Here is a 12,368-nt window from a genome sequence, read left to right as displayed (position 1 = left end):
CGTTCATGCTAGCAATTTGGCTGGGTTTTTGGAGCGTGCTCCTATATTTAGAATAGGGCGAAAATAGTAAAAGAAAAATAAATAATGATTTTGTGCTTGTCAAGACAAACTCATGGAAGTAAGAATGACGAGCCTGTGTTCAAGAATCACTTCAAGTTTCAATGGAAAGTCCATTACAACAAGGAACTTTTGGAGCCTGCCCCCATTTCCAATAGGCTTTAGGAAGAAAGGAGGCAATGGAGGCCATTCTTAATTTACAGTCTATGGTTGGAACAAAAGATGATGAATTTATAATGTGCTCAGGTCAGTCGTAACTACAAAACAATGACTCTCATGTTGAATGTTACGGGCGGCTAATGGGCTATTCTCAAACACATACTTCTTGTATCACAAAGTGAACAATGTGACCTCGAAAAGGGCTGAACCTTCTCCACTGTTGTCCCCACTATTATATAATGGATAGTTATTCTTCACATAAATCCTTGGTATTGCATAATATGAGCACTTCTGCTTGTATGTTTTATAGGAAACAGCAATAATAAGACTGAACCTGTGATATACAGTAGCACCTAAACTACAAACTCTTTAATTATAACTAAATATTGGAGGATATTATAATAAGAGGAGACCAAATATTGACACTTTTCCCCAAAACAGACATTTCTGAAATGAATACTTAAAAGCTAAATAACAAAAAAGATGGCCAATCTCCTTTCATAAGACACTTCTCCACACTTTAGAAGAAAAGCAAACTATGAGCTACATTTGCCTGCCTCTGTTTCCCTGGATATCTAACCACAAGCAGCTACACTTTCTCATCATAATGTCAATATTTTTGAATGTGACATGAACAACACATAAAGCTTCAGTACCAGACCTGGCTAAGAACATCACGCACAAATAAATAGCATACCGATAAGGGGGGATGTGATGTGAAAGAGGCACGACGTGGGTGAGGACGGTACATACTGTCGCTCGTAAAGCGGCGACCATGAATGCGGCACAGTGAGGCCCGTTTAGCTTCTGTTTGTGCAGTAAAAGCACTTTACATCGCAGCCCCTGGACAAACAGCTAATATGGCACGTGTTAACATTTGAATAGGCTGAATTAAGCCACAAACCACACAAAGTGACATCATGTTCATTGTGTGTTGCTCTTGTCTTGGTCCCAATCGAAGCAGTCGTCTTCTTTAGTCCAGAAGTGAAGATCTGCTTGAGTAAATATGCTACTTCCCATACCCTTTACATCGACTTCCCTTCTTTCCATAACCGAATCACATCTTCTGTAAATGAATTAGCATCGCCGCTCAAGTGTTTCACTCGGGCAGTGCGTGAACAATAAAGTCAATCTGGTACCCTCTGGTTTGTGGGCAAATGCTTAACCCATGACAGCACTTGTAGAGTTTCAATGAACATTGAAAAAAACTATGTCATAACTGAGCTGCAATACATACTGCAGTACTGACTGTTTCAAATATTCCCGCTGATTCAAGGGTTGGTCACAGGCTGGGAAGTGAGAACTACCAAAACGTTGCCAACATTTTTGGCTAAAGCTCGTATCCCACTGAAAATAGTCCTGTGATCCACTTTCCGGTCCCGACCACCCCAGTTGAGAACCGCTGCTTTAAAACGCTACAGTCCCCCCTTGTTTCCCTGTGCATCAGTAAAACACCTTCTCCTCCAGCAGACTTATGGACTTATTGACCAGCGTCTTTTCGTCGTGGACAAACTTATATCCGAACAGTTCCATGGTGGGCCCGCACACTCGCTGCACCGCCTGCGCCAGCGTGAAGGGGATGTTGAACCTCCACTTCTCCGCCTGTTCCGAGGAGTTCTTCTGGGTGGAGTAGATCCCGCTGGCCCCCTGCGTGGTCTGGGTGTTCCTCACGATCCAGTCCCTGGCTTTGTCGCTGAAGGGGATCCCGGTGAAGCGGTACATCTCCTGGGCTTTCTCCATGGGGTAGCGTGCTATGTCCTCGTAGCGCACTAGCATGTAACGGCCCCTCAGCCAGCGCGGCTGGCTCAGTCCCACCTCGGCGGACATACGGATGTGGTCACAGTTGCCCTTGAGTCGCTTCACCTCCTCGTCGTCTTCTGGCACCTGGAATGTAAAAGTGTCGAGATATACTTATTCGGAGCAAACGGTCGGCCTTCTCTTGACTCTGATTAGCAGCGTTTAGTGCTTCGCCTGTTGATAAGGCAGAAGATGGCGCTGTTTCTCAGTCTTCAGTCTCATTTTTAGTCATTGTTTTTCAGTAAGCCAGCAGGTTTGTAAGGACCTGTACCCAGTTTTTTTCTACTAGTTAAAGGTGCGAAAACCCTATCCAATATACTGTGAAAGCAGACGTGTGAAAATAATACCACAGTACATCAAATGGACCCATTATGATCCATCTAATTGGAAAAAGTTGTCTTTCTACAATGTCTTTCATGGCGCCAGAGAAATGTTGGAATTTTGTTATTGCTGAAGTATTATGTTTTTTATGCAAATGTTTGGGGCTTTTGACCATGTGATCATGCCATATCCTCGTCAAAAAAATGCCTGGAGTGTTATGTTTCTGTCACGCATGTTTCAGTAGCCCAGACTAATATTTAATCTGTTTCCCTCTTCCGTGAATGTTTCATAACATCTTTTGACATAGGGGTATTTTCTTGCATTATTTAGGCATTTTGTTTTTCTCAGTTACCTGGCCGTCCAGCGCCCAGGTCTTCCAGGTGCGGTACTTGGAGGAGAAGGCCACCATGCGGGAGGCCAGGATAGCTCGGGGGTCCCGCACCAGCTGGATGATGCGGATGTCCAGGCGCGGGTCCTCCACCAGGGGCTGTAGTGAGTCCAGCTGCCGGACACGGACGGTCTTTACGGCGTGGTACTGTTTGGACTCGCAGGACTCAGCAGCCAGGGTCAGGTTCAGGGGCCCACAACGCCGCGTTTTACAGTGATACCTAGAGTAATAAACAAAATGTTACCTGTACATAATACATTTTGAATTGAATTAATATGTCATATGCTATATGATATTATAGCATGTTGAATATTTCTATTCTCAAAAATAATAAACAGTGAGAGCTCAGAACATGTTTAGTCTTATTATCCGGAGAAGAGTGGGGGGGGGGGGGGGGGGTGTGTATAAATTGATGTTTCTTTATTGAATTGAAGATATAAGCTTAAAGGTCTCACCAGAAAACCTACAAAACTATTGATACTGGATCAAAAGTAAAGGCTCACCACCCATTAAGCCTTACCTCAGCCTTATGTCCATTGCGTCCATTGTTTTACCTTGAGTGTGTGTGATGTGCTTGTTTGGTGTGTCTCTGGGGAGGTGGGTGGGGAGAGTGTGAATGCGACAATGTGTTTGTATTTGTGGGAGGACGTGGGTGTGAGAGAATGTTTTTAAATCTGTAAAGCACTTTGTGCTATGTATGAAAACCGCTATATAAATAAAGATTGATTGACTGATTGATTAAGCCACTGGGTCACAAAAAGGTAAATTACGCCTAAATATTAATTTTGTTTTTTTGCACAAAAAGTTCCATAATGCATCTTTAAGTTTTACTAAACATTTGTAAATGTATTCATTTTGAACATTTATAGCAAAGTGACTATATATTTTAAAATAGTGGTTTAAGAAAAATACAGTATTACTGAGTTTGTTATTGGAATCACTTACAGTGAACCACTATGCCTTTAACCCAGACATTGAAATAAGAGTTAAAGCGTGCACAATATGCTCCTCTCTGGAGACAGGACTCCTGTGAGATACAGTACTAAAAGCTCAGTAGGTCTATACTGGTTGCAAAAGGTTAATAAAGTGTATTACTCATGAATTGCAGGAAGTATAGAATAGCGGGAAGTAACAAATAAACTAGAAGAAAGAAGTAGAATCATGATAAAGGCAAGTCCATCAGTAGGGTTTGCATATACACCACAAGACACAAGGGGGCCACCTTAAGCCCCATAATAAGCCCTTCCTTTACATAAGTATTTGATTGTAATTTTGTCCTCATTAGCCTATTATTAGTCAATGTAATTTGATTCAACCACCATGGTTTCCATAAGGCCACACCTGTATGAGAAAAGTGCAAATCCAGCATGTGTTGTTAATAGGGCTGTCTGAGACAGCACAGCATGAGGAAGTCACGCAGAGTCATCATTAATGTGGTTGCAGTTTTTCATGTTCTAAACTCACCCATAAACCCTCTCTGATGCCATGTTAAAACCTGATATTCCCACACACAGCAGCAGCTCCACAGTCTGGTCCTCACCTCTCAAACACGTCCTTGATCACCGGCGTGCACACTGGCTCCTCACACAGAGACACACTGGACTCCCTCCTGAAGAGCGAGGCCGTCACATGCTCCTGAGGCGAGGGGGAGATGAACCTCTCCAACGGGCTGAAGTCACAGAGGAACAGCCCCTGTAGGACGTCCCGGTAAATACCCCCCAGCACTGTGCCGTTGTTCCCCTCCGCAGAGCTGGCTAACATGCGCTCCACGTGCCACAGCGGCTCGAACAGGTAGAACATGCTCTCCCCGTGCTGGTTGAAGAACTCCCCCACAAACGAGGAGCCGGTGCGGGTGGTGGCCAGGAGGAGGATATGCTTCCGGCCCCCGCTCAGGCTGGACAGGCCCAGGAGGCTGTCCTGGTCTTCAGAAAGATCAGAGAAGTTCCCGTTGGTGAGTTTGGAGAGCAGGAGTTTTAACATGTTCAAGGCAGCGTTGGTGTTGTTGCTGTAATCCAGGGGCGTCTGAGGAGTTTGTTGGGGGTTCTGTCTCTGGATCAGTTTATCCGACACCCTGATGACAAACAAAATGCACCATGTAAGAACAGTGCGAACAATATGAACCACATGGACATACTGTATGTTGAAAAGCAAAAGTCAGGTGTTTTGGTCGGAGTATGACCTCATTTCAGCCCGAGAGTTTGATGATTTGCATTGGTCCCTATGTACAATTGAAGGCTTAGCTCACCTTGATGGTCACTTGCCTTTAAACCGGACCACCCAGGATTGCGCCGTATGCTGTATATAAAATCATCTGGTCACATAGCAACATATAATCTGGAAAATTCCCTAGTGTGACTTTAACCAGATATAAAACTAATATTCAACACTCTAATGCTTGTCATGCTCTCCTAATTATACGGTCCAGCCTTCAACCACTGCCCAATTAACTGGACTCAAAGCACACAATTTCAAGCTCAGTGACAAAATCATTTACTATAACTTACAGTAATTATAATTATCAAGCACAAAATGATAAGAATAACATTAGTTTGATGCTTTTTGTTATCTCTGATTCTTCTACACATTATATGAATCACTGGCACATGTCCCGACTGACACTGCATTTTAATGTCTGTGAACTGCACATACTGAAAACAAAGCATACATTTATCATATGTGCTTCCCCTGTGGGCTATACCCGGCCTTATGTTTATGCATCTCCGTCATTAGAATGTATAACCAACATGATGAAGCCAGTCCCATTGGATCAATTAAAGACATCCACACACACACACACACACACCCACATATACTGACTACATGTTTACTTTTTATCACGCCGCAGTTGTGTTTACCTGGATATGATGTTGCTTTCCTTCTCGATGATGACCAGGGCCACAATAAAGATGAAGACAATGGCATATTTGGTCTTCATTCTCGAGTCCTGGCTTAGTTTGTAAAGTTCTATATCAGTGACATGGCCATCGGGGTTTGGTCGCGCAGCAGGCGGGACTTCATTCTGCATAGAAAGAAAGATTTGGAGTTAGATAGAAGTTAAAAAAAAAAAAGTTTATCACCAGGTTTATATTCTATGTTCAATTTGTTCACAGATTACCATATTAGTAGTAGATTTACGTTAATAACACCAGTCGAGAGAGAATCCAATACGGCAGCTCAGTCTCTTACAGAGCATGCTCCTGAAAAGGCGGGAAACTCTGTACTCTGGGGCCAGTCAATCAAAGCCCAAAGTTAAAACTTTCATTTACAGAACAAATAACAGTAGGTCACAGAAGGAAGCTCTATCTTTAGAAATAATATAGTCTTTGGAGCCCGGAATTTAAGTTGTTTTTGAGACGTGTAAAGTCCCCATAGGATTCCATATTACGCTAAGCTTTCGAGAGTCACTCCTAACCATTCGGGGGCAGTATCGCAGCAATGTCAGCCATGAAGACCAAAGAGAAGTGCGTTCCTCAGCCACTGTATATTATGTACAAAGAATAAATAATCAAAAGGGATTTTGGGTCATTTTTGAAAAGCAAAGTAAAGTGCTTTTCAGCATCATTACACAAATGTACAACAACATTGTGTGAGGTCAATCACAAAAGAGTAAACTGACAATTGATAAACCACCTAAATGACTAAACACCTACATTAAACTACTTCACTCCTGTAAAACTTTCCCTTATATGGTGTATCAACAAAACCTTCATTAAAATTGTTCACTACAATTGTTCACGCAGGACCAATTGGGGTTGAAGGATCAGTTGATACAGAAATGGCATAATTTGTAACCTGAGGACTTCTAATAACAGAATGTCATTATATTTTTTGTTATGAGAATTTTGTTGGTGACGAGTTTAATTTGCTGTTTGAATATGGAAGTTGTCCTGTGTGGAGAAAAATACTTTCCTAAGTTTCATGTGTAAGGTATCATCATATATAAATATATATAAATATATATAGGTATAGGTAAAAACAAAAAGTAATTTGCAAGAGAGAGAGAGAGAGAAAGAGAGAGAAAGTTGAGTTACTGTCCCTGGGCCTGGTGTGAGAAAAACAAGGCTTTTGAAGTTACAATTTCCCGTACAAACCTATGGAAAAACATAGATACAGTGAAGTCAATTGTAAAAGATTGAGTTAATCTTTTGAGTTAAAACAACACATGGCGCAGTTGGCTATGTTTTAAGTGTTATCTAATATCATGATATGTAATTGAGTTGTGTAGTGATGTAACTAGGGCTTATCCGATGTTTCCTTAGCGCTTGCCAACAAGACCTTTCAAAAATGCTGAAGAAAGCCAAGTGTTCTGACGACAATAAGCTTCAACATTTTACGCAGTGCATCATTACCAACATGGGGGGAAAATTCTACCTGACTACATGGACTTAGTTTGGTGTTTTCTTTGCTAGGTGTAGCTCTCCCCTGAGCCCGCTGCACTGTTCCAACAGCCTCTCATACAGGGAGCTCTGTGATGAGACTTCTCCGAACATGGAAAGTCCAAATCATACCCACAAGGCTCCACAGTCTGCGCACAGTTAAACGGGCCCTGTTCCCGTTCCCAGAAGTCCACAAGTACGCTGTTATTTACTAAAAAGGTCCCGGCGCATGAGGGCAAATCAGGGCTCTGGATATGAAGGTTGCATCATTGTGTATACATAGAGATTGGGTTACGCGCTTGGAGCTAATGATTAAAGGCAATGTGACTTTATTTACGCCTCCATATTTGAAAGGTATAATACTTTCTTCTCCACTACATTTCTACAAAGGCTCATGAGTAAAAATTAGCATCATATATAAAAGATATACACTCCAGGACAGCAGGGGGCACTGTGTAGACGTTCTGTCAATGCCACTGACTCACAATAAGAACCGGTGATGAATTTGGGCAGAATCTTTATGCTTTTTAAGCCGCAAAGTAGTCATTAAAGGAATAGGCCACCGTTTTTACCTACTGAGATATGTTCTTACCTTAGCTTTGACGAGTTCTTTAGGACTTGTCTGGTCTTCCTCCGTGCCTTCAATCACGTAAACACAGCGCAGACGGCGTTAGCATTTAGCCTCTCCTGCTCTCCACTATAGCTCCAAAACAGGTCAAGATAGAAGAGAGAGGGGGAGAGGCTAAATGCTAACGCCGTCTGCGCTGTGTTTACTTGATTGAAGGCACGGGTGAAGATCAGACAGGTCCTAAAGATCTTGTCAAAGCTAAGGTAAGAACATATCTCAGTATGTAAAAACGGTGGCCTATTCCTTTAAGAACATGCATTAAACTTATTAGTACTTTCAACTTAAGAATTTAATACGCCCGGCCCTCAACAGACTTGGAGGTCTGTGTGTCCAGCTGTCGCACACCTGGGATAGTGCCGACTAAAAACGCTCCCTGGAGGAGGAGTGAAACGTCGGTGATTCTTTTAATACAATGCTTTCAATACCAGTGACCCAAATTTCAAAATCGATACCAATGGGAAAGACTCGACATCTAGTAGTTTCGGTATAAAAACAATTGTAAAACATCTACGTATGGGTGCACTCTCTACAGTAACCACACAATGACATGTCCTGCACTGTTCATTGAGCTCCGCTGCTCCAACGAGATAAAGAAAGGCAGTGAATGGAAATTCTGCTCAGTACCAGCCTTGGAATCGAGTAGAAGTGAATAGAAAGGGAAAAGGCTAGTGCCGCACAGTCCTAATTGAAAGACGGCACAAATACAAAGGAACTATTTATAGGGACATTTAACCTTTAAGTGAAGTGGTTGGAGCCTTTTTCCAGAGATCCAGAAGCTCAAGGCTAATGGATTATTACTTGACCCAGAGCCAGAATTTCATCGCATTGAGTGTCGAGTCTGAGTATGAGCAATGTTTGTACAAATGGACATATCGTCGAGAAGTTTAGTAGGTTTTTATTTTTTATTTGTGTGCTTTTTCTTGACAAATTCCTAACACTTTATTTGGCTATAACCGACGATCAGCTTGCTAAATCCCGGGAAGGACAAAAAAACCTTGACATCTACTGTAATTCGAAATGCAAACGCGTGTTATTTTAACTGGTGAAAAGTAAATAACATTTGGATCTGTCAAGGGAGTGAGTAATGTCTTACAAAGCATATCATTAAGGAAGAAAGAGACACCGTTTTGGAGACGTGTTCAAGCCGAGGCGGACTGATTGTGTGCTCTGTAAGTAAATATCACCCAATTATCTAAGCTTAATACGCCATCGCCGTCAAAACTGTCAGCGCCGGGCGTCGCGCTCTTTTCCATATTCAGGAGTCAACGGAGCGTTTGGCAAATCTGACTCGGGCCACTCAAGCAGAAACGGCACATCACTCCGTTTATCATCTCACTACAAATTACATTAATGGCTGCTGCCTGGCTTCAGACGCCCGGGCGCAGGGGGGAGGAAAAAGCGGCGTCTCTCTCTCTCTCTCTGAAAGCCAGTCTTCCTTGCGCACCCATGGGTGTTAAGTGTAAACAATTAGCTGTTGGGGCCCACGCGTCAGATCTGGGGAGGTGTCATCTATCTTTTATGAGTGATTGAGAGATTTGGGGGCACGTTTCCCCTTCTTTCTTTTCTTTTTTTTTTCATTTGTTTTCTTTTTTTTTTGGTGCCAATGAGCTGAGTGGGGGTGAATCTGCAGACCAGAGCCGCTGCAAATTCACAACAGCAGATTCAGGACAGTTGGAGAAAAATAAAGAAATGATGCAGCAGTTTTATATGACACTTTTCTGGGCACATTATTCACTCTGTTCTCATTTGGAGAAAAAACAAATATTATATGCAATACGGGGGTCCAATATAAAATAACGACATTATTGCGTCACTTTACTAAACTTAACTATTTCCCAGATTTTGCACATACATTTTTATTCTTTAAAGCAGAACTCAGTAACTTTTGCCCCTAGAGGCCACAAGCACCACTGCAGCTGTCCATGAGAGTAAATACTACACAGAGAAAAGACAAAGGGAGAGAGGAATATTGTACATTGTGCCACAACCCAATTATACAATGGAGATATTTTTTTCCGCTCAAACTTGGCTGTAAAAACCGCTAAAGTGGCGCTAGCCTCCAGCTCTGATCATGATAAACCAAAAAAACAACGTTTTGCAAAATGGTCATAAACAAACCGAAAGCTGTAGACAGAATACACTCAGGACTTACCTGTGCCATGTCATAAATCTCAGAAATGTGAGCCAAAAGTGATTTTGTAAACAACTGAGGGTAGTGAGGGAGATGTTTTCCATTAGTGTGTATTGGGGGCTGCCGGGTCGGAGGCAGGGAAAGTTGCAGGTGTGGTTTTCTGGCCAGAGACACCAGGGGGAGATGAAAGACCCCCCAATCACCCCAACACTTGTGTTAAAAATGGATTTTAAGGTAAAAAAGTTACTTAGTTCTGCTTTAATTAGTTGTATTGCTGTAAATTGTTTGTATAGATTCTATTATTAGGCTACTGGGCCAACGCAATTTGGCTTGTGGATCAATACAGGTTGTTCAAGTTGAATCTTAACACGGTTATTTGTTTTTCAGCAAGATTTCAAAATCAGGACCAGAACAAGGCTAAAATGGAACAGAACGTTTGCACATTCATAAGTTTGATACATTTTTCGTTTGAGTTCGATGGAAGACTTTAGCTCCTGTTGTCATTATTTTCTCGGGTGTTTTGAAAGGCGCATTTAAACAAAATGTATCATTCATTATTATTTAGTGACTTTGCGATATATTGCGGCTTCTTGCGATGCGTATATTGCATCGCCTAATATCGCAAAACAATATGTGTTTGCGATATATAGTACAGATATATAGTACAGTGATGAAGCGAGGCTGCCATCTGCGCCATAGAACCCTCCGACCTCCACCAACAACTCATTCTCACCATAGACACGCAAGGTGGGGGAAGTGTGCTCAATAGGGCTACTATATATATATTATTTTATTTTTTTCAATAAAATATCTGTTATTTAAACAGATATGGACTGTATTTATGAAGCTATACAGTCCATACTACCAAAACTGTGTAACATTTCCATAACCATTTAAGTGGACCTCTCATGCTTAAAGGGACTATACAGAGTTTAAACATGTTAAAAAATAAGTATTTTCCGCCCCCTACATGTTCCAGCCATGTCCTAATGTGTAGAATGACGCCTCTCCCAACAGTATAGTGGGAATGACATAATGGCGGAAAAAAGCTTTCACTTTCAACGGCATGCTTGCAAATCCGTGTCGCCGTGAAGAACACACTCTGAGTGCAGAACCCATTGGGAATGGATTACGGGTTTTAGTTTTTCCATCTCAACAGTGTCTCTAAAAACAACTGTCGTGAAATCTGCAGTCGCGGATCCGCGGCGTCTCCGGTCGTTGAATGAGCTGGTGAATATACTACCCCCTCTCCTCTTCCTCCATTCACCCACATAAAGCAGTGATTGAGGGGGATGGGGCTTCTCAATGGGGCGCTAACATCGTTCCCATTGAGCCCCGTCTGAATACACACTAATAAGCGCTTGCGCATCTCATTAATACGCGATGAGGTTATCATTCTTTCGCGCATTCCGAAAGCGGAATATTCAAAAACAGAAACGGACCTGGATGTGACTCGCAAGCTAATTAATTTCGGGAAAGGGAGTTGTTGTTGGTGTTGTTGCCCCCCCCCCCCTTCCTCGCATTTTGCCCAATTACCCTTCTATCTGCGTGACGTGACCAGGATTACGGTAACAGTGGCGCATTCATCTTTCATTGGTGCGTCCGTTTCATGCAGCATAATGATTTCTTTTTTTTTTTTTTTTACAGCCTCGTTACGCTCTCTCCCACGCTTGTCAAACTGGAGTCCGTTTTCATTGATAAAAAAAAAAGAAAGAAAGAAAACGTGATGCGAAGACGTGCGTGTGTGTCGTTGGTACAAACCTGTCGTCGATGTCAGTCCGATCTTCTCCAGCTTCTCACGGAGGGAAGGCGATTTCTTCCTCAAATCCGTCGCATCCAGCTGCATATTGTCTCGAGCGGGGACACACAGCGGTCCATTATGTCCCACGGGCTCCTTCCCCCTCGCGGAGGAGAGGCAGCGGCGAGCGTGCGTCTCGACTGAACATCCACGTCAAAAAACGGAAAGCATGATTGAGAAAAAAAATTCAATAAAAACCGAAAACAACGCGAAACTCAACTTTTTTTTTTAACGTGAGCGCGAGGCCACGTGTTGACGCGTAACGGGATTGTTTGCGTCAAGAGCGCCGTAAAAAAAAAAAAAAAAAGTTTTATGAGGCTGTAGCGCTCTGGGCACCGCGGGGCCAGGCGCAGACTTGAGTGAAGGAAAAGTGAGTGTACGCTTCACTTCTTCTTCTCCTCGCTCTCCTCCGCCGTGTGGGACATCCTGTGCGTGTAGGTCCAGACCACGTGACGCGCCGAACACCCTGCAATTTTGTGACCCCCACGTTTTCCGAGGAAGTGCCCGCGCTCTAAGCTAAATAAAAGGGGGAGGAGGGGGAGAGGTGGTGAGTGAGATGGAGAAAGTGTAGGCATCAAGTCTATGCGTGGTGTTTAGGGGAGACAGACAGACAGACAGACAGACAGACAGACAGACAGACAGACAGACAGACAGACAGTTGACTAATTAGGAAGGTTTTTGGTGAGTTTTACTTCAAAACTCAAAAGGATAGA

General features: G+C 42.8%; 1 protein-coding gene across 1 annotated transcript; it reads right to left on the bottom strand.

The window, feature by feature from the left end:
* Positions 1 to 1,485: 1,485 nt before the first annotated feature.
* chst3a (carbohydrate (chondroitin 6) sulfotransferase 3a) lies at positions 1,486 to 11,861 on the bottom strand. The gene is made up of 5 exons (XM_079559953.1): positions 11,619 to 11,861; positions 5,578 to 5,741; positions 4,263 to 4,793; positions 2,687 to 2,942; positions 1,486 to 2,100 (listed from the first exon to the last, which is right to left on the bottom strand). The coding sequence occupies exons 2-5, from the start codon at positions 5,655 to 5,657 to the stop codon at positions 1,660 to 1,662; spliced, it is 1,308 nt and encodes a 435-aa protein (XP_079416079.1). The 5' UTR covers positions 5,658 to 5,741; positions 11,619 to 11,861; the 3' UTR covers positions 1,486 to 1,659.
* Between the last annotated feature and the right edge of the window lie 507 nt (positions 11,862 to 12,368).

This window comes from Gobius niger (assembly GCF_951799975.1).
Source record: "Gobius niger genome assembly, chromosome: 7".
NCBI lineage: Eukaryota > Metazoa > Chordata > Actinopteri > Gobiiformes > Gobiidae > Gobius > Gobius niger.
This window is presented reverse-complemented; position numbering and strand designations above follow the sequence as displayed.

What these genes read in the sequence shown, in the direction of transcription:
- chst3a (XM_079559953.1), bottom strand. Translation starts at nt 5,657, where the DNA reads ATGAAGACCAAATATGCCATTGTCTTCATCTTTATTGTGGCCCTGGTC. An exon ending in GAAAGCAACATCATATCCAG is followed by an intron (nt 4,794 to 5,577) that starts GTAAACACAACT and finishes GTTTGTCATCAG; the next exon opens with GGTGTCGGATAAACTGATCC. An exon ending in CCTGGGCGCTGGACGGCCAG is followed by an intron (nt 2,101 to 2,686) that starts GTAACTGAGAAA and finishes TTTACATTCCAG; the next exon opens with GTGCCAGAAGACGACGAGGA.